The 18,694-nt window shown below is 44.7% G+C and overlaps 1 protein-coding gene across 2 annotated transcripts in view; it reads left to right on the top strand.

Moving 5' to 3' along the window:
* The window catches only part of LOC133388707 (dual specificity protein phosphatase 13B-like), a 51,305-nt gene that overhangs the window by 18,231 nt on the left and 14,380 nt on the right, over positions 1-18,694 (top strand). Inside the window, exons 1-2 of one of the 2 annotated variants that reach the window (XM_061634860.1) lie at positions 3,880-3,993; positions 13,316-13,507. In XM_061634860.1, coding sequence (XP_061490844.1) covers positions 3,968-3,993; positions 13,316-13,507 — 218 coding nt within the window. In that variant the 5' untranslated portion in view covers positions 3,880-3,967. Of the gene's footprint in view, positions 1-3,879; positions 3,994-13,315; positions 13,508-18,694 lie in introns of those variants that run through there. The other variant, XM_061634861.1, reaches the window with a different exon arrangement.

Here is an 18,694-nt window from a genome sequence, read left to right as displayed (position 1 = left end):
TACTCAAGATGAGGCCTAACCAGTGCTGAGTGGAGACCGCATGGCTGCTTCAGCATGTATGATTTTATCTCTTTGCAGTAATAAACCTTAAGGTACTTTGTTCTCTCAACTATCAGTCTTAACAGACCAGTTATTTCTGTACTCTGCTGCAATATACACCCCAAAAATTCTAACACCATTAATGATAAGTTGCCAGGAACACATCTCATCAGCCTCTGAGCATCTAGGTGCTGGTTTGTCATTCTCCTTTCATTGACCACAAGCAATGAATTTTACAACAATGTAGATATGTGTTAGTGACATCACAAATCACAATGAAGGTAATGTGCTATGTGATGTCATTATAACCCACCATGGCAACACCTACATGCTTTTCCAGTGAAAGGCAACAAGCAGTAAAAAGGGATGTGTGAAACCTGCCTGAGAACTTTCACATCTTATCCAAATAGATTATTAGGTTGTTTGTTTGTTTGTTTTACTTGAAAGTTCTCACATGTTTCACTTGAGGATGAATCTTAAAATGTGATTTGAGTTTCATTTTAGGGTGAAATTTGAGTGGTAACTATGTATGCTTTATATGTTTTTTTAACATGCACTTTAGATTATTGCAGCTTGTTTTACATGGGACTGCCCTTGAAGACTGTTTGGAAGCTTCAGCTGGTTCAAAATATGGCGGCAAAATTATTAAATGGGAAGTGCCCAGAGGGCAGTCAGTTCATCTTTTACCTGTATTAAAAGAACTTAATTGGCTCTCCATATGTTTCTGTCTGCAACTCGGGGTGCTGTTTTTGGCCTTTCAAGTCCTAAACAGTTTGGGACATAGGTACCTGAAGAACTGCATTCCTCCATATATGACTGCCTGAAATTTAAGTTCTACCTCAAAGGCCCTCCCCCAGGTGCCCCACTTTCAGCAGTTAGACAAATGATGGCAGTGTGGAGGGCTCTTCAGAGCTGGCACCTAGTTATGGGATTCTCTCTGCAGGCAGGTTCAGTATGCGACATCACATTTGTCATCTAGACCTTTTTCTGTGTCAGCTGCTTTTTCGTTATCAGCCTGGTTTTTGTTTTTATTCGATCTGAGATTGCTTCACTTCTTGCTCTGTCATTTGTTTATTTAATCACACTAAGTTATAAGGGTTTAATCTTTTAAACTGTAAACCACTTTAAATATTTCAGTAAGAAAGCGGTATATAAATATTCTAAATAAATACAAGTATTAAAGATTCTGGTTAGACCTGCCCTCATCAGGGAAGATACAGAGTTTCACATAGGAGTCAGTTTGGCCAATGAAAGTCAGTTCAACTTATGGAAAAAGCTACTTGTGCAAGTGGTCTATCTGCATGACTAATATAATATCAGAGTTTCAGTTAAATGTGAGATTCTGGTTCTTCTGCAACTTGCAAATTCTTTAGTTCACAGAAAGGAGTGTGGAATCATACTCATGCTACTTCCTCTCAAATTAATGCTGGTTACATAAATTGACCATTCACATAAGTTATTGTTGGAAACGAATGACTCTTTGATAACTAGGGGCACAATCTAATGTTTTTGCGCCAGGTGGGGGGAGTTGGACGTCGTGGCTCCCATCGCTGCTGGGCTTTGCCAACAGGAGCCCCTCGTCCTAGCTCAGGTGTGGCACCACCAAGACCCTGCTGACTCAGCTGGGGTCTGCCAGGGATGGCCAACCCAGTGGATGGAGAGCCAGCTGAAGCCAGCAGAAGCCCCAAAACAGGGTGTTTGCTGGAAGAGGAGCTGAGGGAGGAGACTTATGCATCCTCCTCCTCATGTTCAGAGTGCTTCTGCAGATCCTGAACCAGGTAAAAGCTCCGCTGGTCAATAGGCTAGTGGAGTAGAATAATTTCCTATGGTAATCAATGGGGAGTGCTTGCTCCCTGGTATTTGTGGGAGCCGGCTTTTACTTTTCCAGCCCCTGCACATGGCTCCCAACTGAGCTGGCATTCAACTGGCCTGGTGGCTCCCAAATGGGGAGTGGATGTTGTGGAGCTTCCTGACAGATCTTCCTCCTCCAGGCCCCCTCCAGCCGGCTTCCCATGATTTGGATTGCTCAATCCATGTGGCTATGGCAGCAAATCTGGGTGTTTTAACCAAGATCTTCCACAATTGCAGAGAAACCAGGAGGATGGGTGTTCAGTTTTAAAGGAAAAGGAACATATGGGTGAAAGAAGCCCCTCTCCCCAAAGTTCTTATGACAGCCAAGCTCATTTGCAGGATTACAGCCCAGTGCTGAGGGGAAAGAGAATACACAGAGTTAAGCTTTAGGGACAAACGACAAGTTAAAATCAGCCTCCTCCCATTCCTTCTGTTTTTACATGATTGCAGCAGGCCTGGATTTGATAAACACAGGGATCTGAGACAATCACATGTACTTTGCCCCACAGTCTCAAGAACTGAGGTCTCCAGGTCCAGGTTTATTTATTTTATTTGTGCATTTATATCCCACCTTTTCCCATGGAGATGGCATACATGGCTCTCCCCTCTCCATATTACCCTCACAACAGCCCTGTGAGGTAGAGTAGGCTAAGAGACCGTGACTGGCCCAAGGTCACCCAATGAGCTTCATGGCTGAGTGTGGATTTGAACCCTGGTCTCCCAGGGCCTAGTTTGACCTGCTAACCACTACACTACACTAGCCTTTACCTACAGCTGGCTAGTGATTCAGAGTAAGTTTCTATTTAAAATAAAAACCCCTGAAACTTTCCTAAAAGTAGAGCTTATCCAAACTTTCAGTAATAATTCAACAGCACTTTCTAAATGGACTGAAGCCAAAATAAAATTCACCAGACGGTTTTGCAGCAGCTTTAGTTACAGGGTCCCATCTTGCAGTCATTGCTCTGCCAAATATTTCACCCTCTTCAAAGGAAATACAGGCTGGAGGAGGAGGAAAAGGAGGGGTTGTAATGACTGGCTGACAGTCTTTCCTTTGCCTCGCCTGCCAAAAGGAAAGGCAGGCCCTGGGGATTTCTCTTTCTCAGATGATGACTTCAGCAACACCTAGAGCCAGAGAAGAACACAACTCCCAGAGCAGGTTTAAAATGTTTGTGTTTCCTTGCAAATGCTGATGACATCATTGACATGGGAAGACTTGAACTCTAGTCTTGGCATTAAAAGAGTTTGGGGTGACTTTTACACCAGGGATTGCTGTTCTTGATGGACATTTATGCAACAATGCCTATAATTAAAGGACTGTAAAATGGCGTCTAAAATGTACTACTAATAAATAGTTAATGGACAAGGCTGCAGTAAGCGGTTGCTTTCATATATATATATATATATATATATGTATTACCCACATACATCTGGTTGAATGTATCCTGGTAAAATAGCTTGTAAAAGTTGTAACTGGGCAAGGAAAAATACACCCACCAACAAAATGTTGCAGACCTTTCAGGAATGCAAAAGCAATGGGAAATTAGAGTGCCTGTCACTGAATTTGTCAGGGTGCTGGCTCAAATCAATAGCTGAAATTAGCATGGAATTTGGTGATGTACTCTATGCTATCACTTGGGGCATTGTCTATTGGCTGGGTTTCCAGCCAGATGGGCAACCAATAAATAGAATAAAATAAAATAAAAAATATCCATACAAAACAGATGTACGCTACATTGACTCAGTCAAGCATGATATGGAGAGTGTGGCTGTGTACTACACATGTAGCCTTTGAAATGCACAGGGGTCCACAGTGTGCTTTTGGATATAGCAGTTTGCAACTGTACATACCTTTGTGCAACAACATCATCTAAAGCGGCAGCTACTAGCCCTGTTGTCTGTACACACAGGTGGGTTTGTTTTCAAACTCCCCTCTCCTCAATTAGTGTTTCTACATACCTTTTACTTATTTATTTTTTGCAGTTCTTCAAAAGAGAGGAGCTGGAAACTGGTGTGTATATCTGTATATATATCTGTATACAGAGGCAGCTGAGTTACTGTACTGCTTCCTGTTTTGCCTATGTCATTCATAGACAAGTTAAAAAGGTGAGGGCTTGTGTGAGGGGAAGTTGAGGGAAGGAGAGCCGCCGGTGCGCTCGACTGGAGCGCCTGGTGGAACAGAGTTGGGAGGGGAGGGGTTAATAACACTTTTAGAATTCTGTGTGGGCCGTTAGGGCTGGGTGATTCTGTTGAGGCCTGGACGGGAGGGGGCTATGTGCATAGCAGAGAGAGTTCCAGTGGGGAGGGTGGGAGGCCACGACATTCAGAGGCTAGGCGCCAGATGCCGGAAAGGTGCTAGGGGCAGGCCAGGCCAGTTTCGGGGAACAAGAGATAGATGCATAATATCCATCCCCTGTTCCAGGCCTGCTCATGACCCAAAGATAACTGGGGGATGTACAGCTCCAACCAATCTTCGACTGCTGTTGTGTAATGCCAGGTCTGTGGTACAGAAAACATCTCTCATCCATGACATGATCATGGATGAGAACGCAGACCTGATATGCATTACGGAGACATGGCTGGACGAGGCCTCAGCTCCTGTGCTTGAGGCCATGTGTCCAGCCGGTTTCCAGTACGCGCAGCAGCCGAGGATTGGTAGGCGGGGAGGGGGAGTGGCAGTTATCTATCGGAGGTCCTTGATTTTTGCCAGACCCCCTCTCCACGAGACCAAGTTTGTTGATTGCATGTACTGGAGGTTGGGCCCTAAGGGCAGTTTAGGGATTCTTCTTGTGTACCGCCCACCCCGCTGCACAGCTGACTCCCTGACCGAGGTGCTGGAGGTTATCTCAGCTGTGCGGGTTCTCTCCCCCAACCTTTTGGTTCTGGGGGATTTTAACCTGCATGCCGAGACAGATCTCATAGGAGCCCCTCAGGATTTCATGGAAACCATGACTTCCTGGGAACTGCACCTTAGTAATTGTGGGCCCACCTATGTAGCTGGTCATGCTCTCGACCTTGTATTTGTCTCTGGAGGGGGTGGTAGTGCTCTGAAAATGGGGGCTATTTCTTCGAACCCCGTGTCATGGTCAGATCACTATCTGGTGAAAATGGACCTCTTATTGCCACACACCCTCCGCAGGGGACAGGGACCAATTCGGATGGTCCGCCCCAGACGCCTGATGGAGCCAATTGGATTACTGAATGCGCTGGGAGATTTGGAGCTGTCTGAAGGCCGCCCGGTCGAAACCTTGGTGACAGAGTGGAATAGGGAGCTCACCGGGGCAATAGACCGGGTGGCTCCGAAACGTCCTCTCCCCCTGAATAGAACTCAGACCGTACCATGGTATACACCACGGTTGCGGGGTTTGAGGCAGGAGGTGAGACGGCTAGAACGCCGGTGGTGGAAGTCTCGCTCCGAGGACAATCGGACACTGGTTAGAGCAGCAATAGCAGCCTACCAAGTGGCAACAAAGGCAGCAAAGAAGGGCTTCTTTGCTGCCTCTATTGCATGCGCAGAATGTTGTCCCAGGAGGTTTTTCCAAGTGGTCCGAAGCCTGGTCGGTCCAGCTGCCCAGGAACCCATGGAGCACTCTAAAGCCTCCTGTGATGCATTTGCAAAACATTTTGCTGATAAAATCGATTGCCTGAAGAGCGTAATTCCGCACGCCGTGGACACAGGAAGAGGGCCAGAGGCGATCAGTTGCGATCCGGTCCGGTGGGATCGGTTTCAGCCTCTTCCCTCTGAGGAAGTGGACAAGGTGCTCTCTACTGTGAGACCGACCACTTGTTTGTTTGACCCTTGCCCCACGTGGCTCATTGTGGGCTGCAAAGAGAGACTGAGTGAAGGGATCATGGCAGTGGTAAATGCTTCCTTGGAAGAGGGTGCATTGCCATCCGCCCTCAAGGAGGCGGTAATAAAGCCCATCTTGAAAAAACCCTCCTTGGATCCCCAAGATTTAAACAACTTTTGCCCAGTCTCCAATTTACCATTCTTGGGCAAGGTGATCGAACGTGTGGTGGCCAAACAGCTACAGACACACTTGGAGGAAACAGATTACTTAGATCCATTCCAATCGGGCTTCAGGACTGGATATGGAACTGAAACAGCCTTGGTCGCTCTGGTGGATGATTTAAGGAGGGCGTTGGATAGGGGAGAACACTCTTCCTCGTCCTCCTGTATCTCTCAGCGGCTTTTGATACCGTTGACCACGGTATCCTCCTGGATCGCCTGGAGGGAATGGGAATTGGGGGCACTGTTTTACGGTGGTTCCGTTCCTATCTCTCTGACAGGCATCAGAGGGTGGCATTGGGAGAGGAGGTTTCAGACCCTTGGCCTCTCAATTGTGGTGTGCCACAGGGTTCTATCCTCTCTCCCATGCTGTTTAACATCTATGTAAAGCCGCTGGGGGCTATCATCAGGAGATTTGGGTTGCAGTGTCACCAATATGCGGATGACACTCAGCTCTATCTCTCATTTAAGTTCTCACCGGAGTTGGCTGTGGAGACTATTTCCAAGTGCCTGGAGTCTGTAAGTGAATGGATGGGAGGAAACAGGCTGAAACTGAACCCTGACAAGACCGAGTTACTGCTTGTGGGAGATAAGAGAAGGATAGGAGATATTGACCTGACGCTCATGGAGGCTCAGGTGTCAGCGGTGAGCCGGGCAGCTTGGTATCAATTACGCCTGATACAGAGGCTGCGACCCTACCTTCCGGTCCATCTGCTCCCACGGGTGGTGCATGCCCTGGTCTCCTCTTGCTTAGACTACTGTAATGTGCTCTACGTGGGGCTACCCTTGAAGACGGTCCGGAAATTACAACTGGTACAGAATGCGGCGGCACGGTTGATTAAAAACAGCCGCCGCCAGGATCATATCACCCCAGTGCTGGAAGATCTGCACTGGCTACCAGTTGTGTACCGAGCCCAATTCAAGGTGTTGGTGTTAACCTTTAAAGCCCTATACGGTGTCAGTCCAGTTTATCTAAAGGAGCGCCTCCAGCATCACCAAATATGCCGCCTGACGAGATCTGCCTCACAAGACCTTCTCTCGGTCCCACCAGTTAAGACAGCTAGGCTGGTGCGGACCAGAGAGAGGGCATTCTCAGATGTGGCCCCCACCCTCTGGAACTCTGTGCCATATGACCTTCGCCATGCCCCCTCCCTGGTAGGTTTCCGCCAAGGATTGAAAACTTGGTTGTTTCAGCGGGCATACAAGTCTCCTAGATAATTTTAGTTTACAGTGTATAGAAGTAGGTTGGTGGATTATAATTGTTTTATATGTTAAAACTGTATTATATGTTGTATTTTTAATTATGTGCACCGCCTAGAGTGGCTGTTCATTCGGCCAGATAGCCGGCCTAAAAATAAAATTTTATTATTATTATTATTACACAGTCATTAGGTCTGCCCCACTAAGAGGTAATCTGAGAAAGTGCTCTCTGGGTACACATGTATGCGGCAAGCGCTTGAGAAGTGCATTCTTGGCACAAAATGAATTATAACCATTCCAGCAGAATGTGCTTTAGAGCCACAAATAAGTGTGTGACAGGGACGACATTGGGGTGATGTTGTGTGTACAGCACCCCCAAAAGGTTCTTGCATTAAGTATTGAATGCACACTATCATACAGTGTGTACATGCCCTGTGAACTGAACCACTTTTTGAGTATTTTTTGATGGAAAAGCTGAATGTAAACTGAGAAGGAGTGCATCATGGAGGGGAGGGTTTTTCTCTCCCTTTTAAAAAATATTAGAACTCTGGAATCACCCACCAAAGTTTAAACGTCAGTAGGTTCAGGACTGACAAAAGGAAATATTTCTTCACACTATGCAATTTATTATTAATAATAATAACAATAACTAATTAATTAGATGTTAATTGCTTGTAATCTAAAGGTCTCCAAGCAACTTACAACTCTCCCAGGTAAGTGTGTACTGGATTGCAGCCTTAGCCTATCAAATGCCTAGGGAAAAGATTTTACCTGGCACCAAAAAGATATCAATGAAGGTGCCAGGTGGCCCTCCATGGGAAGAGCATTTGACGGACAGAGAGCCACAACTGAAAAGGCCCTCTCTCTTGTCACTACCCTCTGAGCCTCCCTTAGAGGAAGAAGAGGTGGGTTCATATTGGGAGAGGTGTTCCAGAAGATATTGTAGTCCTGAGCTGTAAAGAGCTCCTTAGGTCAAAATCAGCACTTTGAATTGGGCTTAGAAGCATACAGGCAGCCTGTGTAGTCGTAACAAAATTTGTGTAATATGATCTGTTCGCCTCGAACCTGACAACAGGTTGCCTTCTGCACTGATTGAAACTTACAAACCATTGTCAAAGTAAGCCCCACGTACAGCACATTGCAATAATCCACCCTTGAGGTTATCAGACATAGATTGATGTAGCCAAGTTATCCCTGTCCTGATAGGGTCATCACTGGGACACCAGCCTAAGCTGGTGAAAGGCACTTCATGCCACTGAGGCCACCTGTGCCTCAAGTGACAGCAATGGATGCAGAAGAACCCCCAAACTACAAACCTGCTCCTTCAGAAGAAGTGTGACTTCATCCGGAGCAGGCCACACACCACTCAGCCAGTCAGAGGAACTACCCACCAACAGCATCTCAGTCTTATCTGGATTAAGCTTCAGAATTGACCTATGGAATTGAGTCTTCACTACTGCAAATGGCTTTTTTTTAAAAAAAAAAAGGTTAGACAAATTTCTTGAGGATTGGTCTCTCAGTAGCTGTTAGTTATGATACCTCACCTTTAGGGATGGAAAGAGCTGTCTGTTTTGGCTCTCTCAGTTTCTCATTTTTCCAATGTTAAATTTAGTTCTCTACATTTCTGCAGCAAACTACATTTTTTTTAAAAAAAAATCCTCATGAATATTCTCCACCATTTTAGTGCGAATTTCTCCAAATAAACACATTTTTGTAGACGCTTTTGACAAAGGTACACATTTTTGCAAGCCATTTCTCATCATTTCACACCTTTTTACATGTTATTTTCACTCATATATTCATTTTTATGCACACTTTCCCCTAATATATGCATTTTTGTAAATGTTGTTCAGTTGGCGAACTGCATCCCAAAATTTTAATAAATGCGAATTTTGAAAGATGGCTGTGTTTTGGTTCTCATATTATTTCAGAAATTTTGAATTTGATAAATTCTGTTTGAAATGCGAACTGAATCAAAATTCTCACCCATCCCACTCACCTTACAAGATGATGCAGATAAAGAACAGTGCATAACCATCACCATCATGTGCTGCTTGGGAACTTCCATGGTCATCTTCTGGCTAAGCTGCTGTTGGGAAGAGAATGCTAGACAGTGTGGACATTGTAGTCAAAATCAGCAAGACCATTTTAATGTAGGAGTAATTATTGGCTAAATGAGGCAAAGTCTGAGCAGTGGTGGGAAGGCCTTGAGACACAGGTTGGAGAGTCCATCTTTTATAGACAGTTCTAAAGCAGGATCAATCAGATGAGCTTGGAAAGCAGCAGATAGCCAAATTCATAAATGCAGTGATGCAGGAACTCAAGTAATTTAGTTCACTGTAGGAAATTCAATAGACGGGTTTCCTGGTGTGGTATTTTAATTTTGTTTGCCAATGAGCTCCCCGAATGGCCTATTTGCATTACAGACTTAAACAAGATGGTCTCACAAGGCCAACTTGAGAAATGGTTCCTTGAGTCGGAGTGACAGACCTTTGCACAGAGACCGTTCAGCACCCTCACCAAATTACAGTGCCTGAGATTCTTTGGAGGAAAACCTCATAGTTAAGCTCTTATAAAACGATGTTTGTAAAATTAGGCATGCTCTATGGGGAATATTTCGCAGTATTTCTACCCATATGGCCAACAAAGACTAGGGGACCCAAATTAATTCTGGCTCTACACCACATTGCATCTGGTTGCCTTATAGTGATCATGTAAATGGAATGAAAACTGTTGTTCGAAGAGCCCTCTCCTAAATTGGGAGATGTTATTTGGATTCCAGCTGCTGGAGAGATTTTCTTACAAACAGTTGGCTGCTTGAATACTTCTACATCCCAAGAAACCACCAGTGGCTCAGCTTTCAAAGCCAGCTAGTCCTACTTCAGTCATCGCTGAGAGCTGACTCATTCTGCTTATATCCCCACAGCAGTCCCAACAAGCAATAAATTACGGTTGTAGAGAGACAATTGGGTTAAGCAGTCAATCACCACCCCCAATAATGGCCGCAAGATGTGCAATTTGTGGAAAGAAGCCGTACTAGAAATAGAAAGCTTTCCCTGAAATGTACATTGTTAGCCTGGGAAAAAAATTCTTCCTAAGGGCTGTTTCCTACTAAAGGCCTGTGACTCTACTTACTGAGGCAGTAAACTGAGTCTGGGATCTACCAATTCAGATTGCAGGTGGGGCACAGTTGGATATTCCTCCACACCAAACAATTCCCTCTGTATAGAAAACTAAATACTAGGACAAAGGGTCCTAGCTTAAACTTCACCCTAACATCTAAAATGTAAATGTACTGCCTTCAGAAGCAGGGAATTATTTTATCATTCCTGCCTTGCCTTTTTCTGCAATACAGATACAAGGTAGCTAACAACAAAGAAAACTAATGTCATAACAGTAAAAGAAAAAAGTATAAGGAAAGAGAAGATAAGGGGATCCCACCACCTCCCTAGGCAGTCGGTTCCATTGCCGAACCGCCCTTACTGTCAAGAAGTTCCTTCTAATGTCCAATCTGAATCTACGCTCATGCAACTTAAAACCATTAGACCTAGTCCTACCCTCTGGGGCAGCAGAGAACAAATCTGTACCCTCCTCTATGTGACAGCCCTTCAGGTACTTAAAGAGTGCAATCATATCACCCCTCAGCCTTCTCTTCACCAGACTGAACATGCCAAGTTCCTTCAACCTTTCCTCATAAGACTTGTTCTCCATACCGGCTATCATCCTTGTTGCCCTCTTCTGAACCCGCTCTAACTTGTCTATATCTTTCTTAAAATGAGACACCCAGAACTGAACGCAGTATTCCAGATGAGGCCTGACTAATGCAGAATATAGTGGGACTATTACTTCCCTCGACCTGGAAACCATAGCTCTGTTTTTATGCAGCCCAAAACCGCGTTTGCCTTTTTTGCCGCAGCATCACACTGCTGGGTCATGTTCAACTTGCGATCCACTACAATTCCAAGGTCCTTCTCACATGCACTACTGCTAAGCCGGGTATTTCCCATCCTGTACCCGTGCATTTTGTTTTTGTGGCCTAAATGCAGAATCCTGCATTTGTCTTTATTGAATGTCATTTTATTAATTTCAGCCCAATTTTCTAGTCTATCCAGGTCCCTTTGGATTTTATTCCTGTCTTCCATTGTGTTAGCTATCCCTCCCAGTTTCGTATCATCCGCAAACTTCATAAGGCTTCCCTCCACCCCATCATCTAAGTCATTGATAAAAATGTTGAAGAGTATCGGCCCCAGGACAGAACCCTGTGGCACTCCACTCGAGACCTCCTTCCAGTCCGAAGCAGAGCCACCGACGACCACTCTTTGAGTATGGTTTTCCAACCAGTTGTGAATCCACCTGACAGTATTTCCATGTAGTCCGCATTTGACGAGTTTGCTAATCAAAAGGTCGTGGGGGACTTTGTCAAACGCCTTGCTGAAATCTAGATAGATGACATCTACAGCATTTCCACCATCTACTAGGCTAGTGACCCGATCAAAAAAAGAGATGAGATTAGTTTAACAGGATTTTTTCTTGACAAACCCATGCTGGCTCCTTCTAATCACAGCATCATCATCTAGATAGTTGCCAATGGACTCTTTTATTATCCGTTCTAATATCTTTCCCGGTATTCAAGTCAGACTGACCGGCCTGTAATTCCCCAGATCTTCTTTTTTACCCATTTTAAAGAGCAGGATGACGTTTGCCCGTCTCCAATCCTCCGGCACCTACTTATCAATCACTCAAACAAGATTTATCATCTGTTTAATCATCATCACCTCTAACTGGTTTACATAAAATGGTTCAAATTACAGAACTCACACTTCTTGAACTAATACGTAACTGAAATGCAGGTATTCTTTGAAATTTGCACTTCTCTGAATTTTGCAGTTCTCCAAAGAAAAAAGTGTCCAAAAAAGCATATTTTGGGGGAAGTGTGCATAAAAATGCTTATATTAGTTAAAATTATGTTAGGGGAAATTGCTTGCAGATATGTGTATATTAGGCAAAACTTACACAAAAAGTGTAGATTAAGTGACATTTATATGAAATGTATATGAAAATGTGTACAAATTTTCATGCAGTCTTTTTAAAAAATTACCAACTGATGTGGAAATGAGAAGAATTGAACTCAGCGTCTGGAAAATTAGAAGCTGAGATAAATTAAAACTGTCAGTCTCTAGGTCTGGATGGATTCTTAAAGATTTTTTAAACAATTCATATATCTGTGTTTTATCTGTAATTCTTTTTATATTTATTACTGATTTTTACTGTTTGTTTTTTTTCATTTTGAGTGATGTTATTTACCTTGGCCATGTCTTTAAACATTTAAAGAAACAATAAACCTTGAAATGCTGGTAATCAATGAAGCTGGCACAGAGCTGAGCTGGCATAACATGATTTGTTTTGTTGATTTTAGAAAGCAATCTGGCTGCCATATTCTTGACGAATTGAAGTTTCTGGACTATCTATAGAGCAAGCCCACAAAGAGCACATTACAGTAATCGAACTTGTAGGTGATGGTGACTGCACCATGAGTGCCAGTGTTGGCTTCTTCAGGAAAGAGCTCAATTGGTAAACCAGATGGAATTGGTAGAAGGCACTCCTGGCCACTTCTATAAACAGAGATGGAATCTGAAGCACCCCCAAACTGCAAACCTGTTGCCTCAGGGGAGTACAGCCCTTTCCAAAGGCTGAACCCTTTCACCAGTATCATCAGAATCTACTTCCATCTTACCCAGATTAAGTTTCAGCTTGTTTACTCTAAGCTATTTCTCAAAGACCTCCAAACAGCGGGGACAGAACTTCAACTGCCTCCATTGCACTAGATGACAGAAATAAGATTCTGCCTAGTCAGAATCCCCAAATATGGCCTGAATTCTAGAGCTCCCCCCCAAATTCTGTCCTAACTCTAGTTTTTATGTTATAATTTTAAATTTCAAGTAAACTGCTTTGAGTCACTAGTTCAAAAGTGGGAATAACAATAACAAACAGAATATACCAAATAATATACCATAATTTATTTTACTCAGGATAGTGGGCATGGTTCTCCTCTTTTAACTACACAACAAATTTGCAAGGTTAGGTTGGGCTGAGAAGGAATGAGATTCAAGGTTAAGTAAGGATTTGAACCAGGGTCTTCCTTGTCTAGCACTCAGGCCATTACATCACACTGGCCACCTTAAGGCCAAAGGAGGAAACATTATCTTCATTGTCTTTCAGAATGTCTTGGGATTCACTAAATGGAGATGACTTGCGGCGCCCCAATATACGAAGAACTTCGAGCCTCACTTCCAGTAGCCAGAGGAACTATGAAACACCAGAACTGGGGGAACTCCAGCGCATGCTATGGACACCCATACCCTGTCGTGGCAATGTCAATGAAGTCTGGCCTAACCTCTACATTGGAGATTTGTAAGTAAATCTTATACAGCTTGCAGTGAACATTCTGTCCATATTATAACAACTGCCAAAGAAGGCAGGAAAGAAATGCAAGCAGAAGACTTATTCTGCTATACTGTCCTTGTTTCCACAGAATTTATATGCAGACATCACAGGCCCTAACTGATCCTCAGCCTAGAAGCTGGAGTTGTATCACAGCTACTGCTGGTATTTGCTATAGCCAGGTATTAATAACTGGTAGGTTTGAAAAATAGAATTTTAGTTGACTCTTTGGTTGGACCAAATTTTAATAAATGGGGCTGAGCTATAAAGACCCATTTTATTTTGTTTTGTTTTGTTTCTAATGAGTCACTGTAAAAAGGGTTTTAAAAGACAATATCAAAGATGGCTTTCCTTCTAACAATCAGTGTTAGCTTTTATTTATTAATCTGTAAGTCATCTTACATTTCTTTCAATATAAAGTTACTAAGCTTTGGTAATAAACAAATTTACTAAAATTTAATCAGTTGAAGGCAGATGATTTACCAATTACAAATTCTTTAATTGGTTAACAGTCTGATTAATGTAAAATGTATAATGTACAAACAGAAGTGTATATACGTCATTGTTGCTACATGCCTACTGCTAAGCGGTATGTAGAAGTGATTTATTACTCCCTCATATCTCTTGCACTCCATATTCCAAAGCTTTGCCTTTGAAAGTTCACATACTATAAGAAGACAGTAGCATACCGTGCAGTGGAGCTGCGCCATCTACCTGACCTCCTTCCAACTGAATTGCTACTGCATACCGGGACAGAGAGGGGGAGGGCTGAGATGTCAGAGAGGTTGCCATGGTGCAAAGATGCCAACAATAGCACTGCATTCTGTCCATTGGTGCTTTGCACAGCACTGGCCTTGCCTCTTCTCCTCCCAGTGTGCTTCAGTAACGCTGCCAGAGGGAGGTAAGCAGCACAGTCCCACTATGCCATCCACTACTGGCAGAAGACAAGGTCAGAATGTTACCTGGCTCACTGATCAACCCTGTTCCCAGGTAACGTACTGACTAGGGTATAAAAGACTCTATATCTGATTCCCATCCTTTTTATGTATGGATAGACAATATACATCCAAGTGCTACTTGTACATTTCAACCAGGAACAATGTTGCTATTTAAGGACAACAAACAAGCAGGCCTACTCACACATCCTCAGGACAGCCTATATAGATCCGGTCCTAACCCCTAATCATGGGGACACTGGAAAAAGAAAATCAGGTTGAGAACATGTTATGGTGTAGATAGATGACCAGTTTTAAGGGCTGGTGATCAGTTCCCAATTGCTAAAGAGACTGCAGGTACCTAGAAGTAGAGGAGATGAGCTGTGACTGAGAATGGCTAGTATGGCTACTTAAACATTGCCAGAAGAAGAAGATGAAGAAGAAGAAGAAGGAGTATCTGCATAAAAATTGCACCTGCTAATTTATATGTGTAGATGCAAATTTCAAAATAACAGCTATAATTTAAAAAGAAGTACATCTCACCATAGTGGGGATGATTGCATCCAGGTGACATGTGTGCCTGCTCAATCTCCTGTCCTGGTGCTAACTTCAAGGCCCTTGCTGCTCTCTTTTCTTATTTATTTATTATTTATTTAATTAAGCTTATATACCGCCTGACTAGCAACAGCTCTCTGGGCGGTGAACATTAAAAATACAATAAAAATAACACAAAACTGTACACAAAACTGTACAGTCTAAAATCAAAATATAATAATTTAGAATTAACAGGAATTAAAATGCCTCAGAGAAGAGAAAGGTTTTAACCTGGCGCCGAAAAGATGATAGTGTCGGCGCCAGGCGCACCTCCTCAGGGAGACCATTCCATAGTTCGGGGGCCACCACTGAGAAGGCCCTAGATCTTGTCACCACTCTCCGGGCTTCCCTATGAGTCGGAACCCGGAGGAGGGCCTTCGTAGTAGACCGTACTGTACGGGCCGGTTCATATCGGGAGAGGCGTTCCGACAGATATCGTGGTCCCGCGCCGTATAAGGCTTTATAGGTAAGTACCAACACTTTGAATCTGGCCCGGAAGCATATTGGAAGCCAGTGCAAACGGGCTAGCACAGGTGTTATATGCTCAGACCGCTTAGTTCTTGTTAGCAGTCTGGCTGCCGCATTTTGCACTAGCTGTAGCTTCCGAATCATCTTCAAAGGTAGCCCTATGTAAAGCGCATTGCAGTAGTCCAGACGCGAGGTTACCATAGCATGTACCACTGATGAGAGGTCCTCCTTACTCAGATAGGGACATAGCTGGGCTACCAACCGAAGTTGGTAGAACGCATTCCGGGCCACCGAGGCTACATGAGCCTCAAGTGTGAGGGAAGAGTCTAAGATGACTCCCAGACTACGCACCTGTTCCTTTAGGGGGAGTGTAATCCCATCCAGGACAGGGTATATATCCACCATCCGATCAGAGAAACCATCCACCAACAGCATCTCAGTCTTGTCAGGATTGAGTCTCAGTTTGTTAGTTCTCATCCAGTCCATTGTCGCAGCCAGGCAACGGTTCAGCAGGTCGACTGCCTCACCTGAAGAAGATGTAAAGGAGAAGTAGAGCTGCGTGTCATCAGCATACTGATGACAACGCACTCCAAAACTCCTGATGACCGCCCCCAGCGGCTTCATATAAATGTTAAAAAGCATGGGAGACAGAACCGAACCCTGCGGGACCCCACATTGGAGAACCCACGGTGTCAAGCAATGTTCCCCAAGCACTATCTTCTGGAGACGACCCGCCAAGTAGGAGCGGAACCACTGCCAAGCAGTGCCTCCAACTCCCAATTCCGCAAGCCTCTCCAGAAGGATACCATGGTCAATGGTATCAAAAGCCGCTGAGAGGTCAAGGAGAATCAACAGAGTTACACTCCCTCTGTCTCTCTCCCGACATAGGTCATCAAACAGGGCGACCAAGGCAGTCTCAGTGCCAAAACCAGGCCTGAACCCCGATTGAAATGGATCTAGATAATCGGTTTCATCCAATAGCGCCTGGAGCTGGTCAGCAACCACACGTTCCAGGATCTTGCCCAGGAATGGAACATTGGCTACTGGTCTGTAGCTGCTGACATCCTCTGGGTCCAAGGAAGTTTTTTTCAGGAGTGGTCTCACTGCTGCCTCTTTCAGACAGCCAGGGACCACTCCCTCTCGTAAAGAGGCATTAATCACTTCCTTGGCCCAGCCAACTGTTCCTTCCTTGCTAGTTTTAATTAGCCAAGAGGGGCAAGGATCCAGTACCGAAGTGGTCGCACGAACCTGTCCAAGCACCTTGTCCACGTCCTCGAACTGAACCAACTGAAACTCATCCAACAAAACATGACAAGACTGTGCTCCGGACACCTCAGTAGGATTAACTGCTATTAAATAGGAGTCTAAGTCCCGGCGAATGCATGAGATCTTATGCTGGAAGTGTTCAGCAAATTTATTACATCGAGCTACCAATGTATCTGCCGTATCTTGTAGGCCTGGAAGAAGTAGGCCATGAACCACTTTAAAAAGCTCCCGTGGGCGTGAGAGAGATGACTGAATAGTGGCGGCGAAATGTTGTTTTTTTGCCGCCCTCACCGCTCCTACATAGAGCTTAGTAGAAGCACAAACCAGCTCATAATTGCATTCGTTGGGAGTTCGTCTCCATCTCTGCTCAAGCCGCCTCCTGTCTTGTTTCATCGCTCTCAGCTCTGGAGTATACCAAGGAGCTGTATGAGCTCTACATAGGAGAGGGCGCGCAGGAGCGATCGTGTCAACAGCCCGGGTCATCTCTGTATTCCACAGATCGACCAGGGCTTCGACAGGAGCACCAGTCTTATCAGCCGGAAAAACCCCCAGAGCCTTTTGAAAACCTTCAGAATTCATTAGTCTCCGGGGGCGGACCAATTTAATAGGTCCCCCACCCTTGCAGAGGGAAAAGGCTACTGAAAGTCTAAACTTCAGCAAGCAATGATCTGTCCATGACAACGGGAGAGATGTAAAACTCCCCACATCCAGATCACTATCCCCATGTCCAGTAGCAAAGACCAGGTCAAGAGTATGCCCCGATGTATGTGTTGGGCCACTAACATATTGAGACAGCCCCATGGTTGTCATGGCGGCCATGAAGTCCTGAGCTGCCCCAGACAAAGTAGCCTCAGCATGAATGTTGAGATCTCCCAGTACTAATAGTCTGGGGGATCTCAACAGTATCTCCGAGACCACTTCCGTCAGCTCAGTTAGGGAAGCCATTGGGCAGCAAGGTGGGCGGTACACCAAAAGGATTCCCAGTCTGTCCCTCTGGCCCAGCACAAGGTGCAAACACTCCAGACCAGTGATTGCATGGACATGGTGCTTGGTGAGTGAGATGGAACTCTTATAGACCACAGCAACCCCACCTCCCCGACCCTCAGATCTACCATGATGCTGAACCAGATACCCCGGTGGGCAGAGCTGGGACAGACTAACTCCTCCCTGTTTGCCCACCCAGGTCTCGGTTATACATGCCAGATCGGCCACCTCGTCCACAATCAAATCATGGACGAGGGAGGTTTTATTATGTACCGATCTGGCATTAAAAAGCAGCAACTGGAGATCTGAGAGTTGGCTGATAGGACAACCAACAACCCTGCAGGTATGAGAAGGACCAGAACGCGGCACAGCCACTACATGTCTGAGCCGCATTCTCCTTACCTGGCACGTCCCTCTCATATCACCATACCTCCCTCTACCCGTCACTACGGCAATTGGGGCCCCCTCAGGTCTCCCCTCTTGATGATAAAATCTCTTCCCGAGGCACATGATAAACTATAAATACAAAAAACTCATATACATAAAAATACACATTCACTCACAACATACACTCATATAACACCCATTCATCCACTTCAAACCCACACAGAAGACACAGTAATATATATACCACATGGGCCTGACTAACTAGGGTGGGGTGGAAGATAAGCAAGCAATTGTAACTGTACTAGATCACTAAATGCAGCCTCTGATGCTCCCTCTCCCCCTCCTACATATGGATGAAAGGAATTATGATGAAGCAACCACAGCATTCTGTGACATGGCATTTGTTAAGAAACATCTGATCCCACATATTTACTTCCCACATTGGTTGAGGTCTAGTATTCAAACCTTCTTCAGAAATTGACATCAGAGGTACAATTGTCTTCAGCTATTAGTAAATTGCCCT

The sequence above is a fragment of the Rhineura floridana genome, chromosome 7 (genome assembly GCF_030035675.1).
Source record: "Rhineura floridana isolate rRhiFlo1 chromosome 7, rRhiFlo1.hap2, whole genome shotgun sequence".
NCBI classification, from domain to species: domain Eukaryota; kingdom Metazoa; phylum Chordata; class Lepidosauria; order Squamata; family Rhineuridae; genus Rhineura; species Rhineura floridana.
Note: the sequence above shows the minus strand (reverse complement) of the source record. Positions and strands in the feature narration are given on the sequence as shown.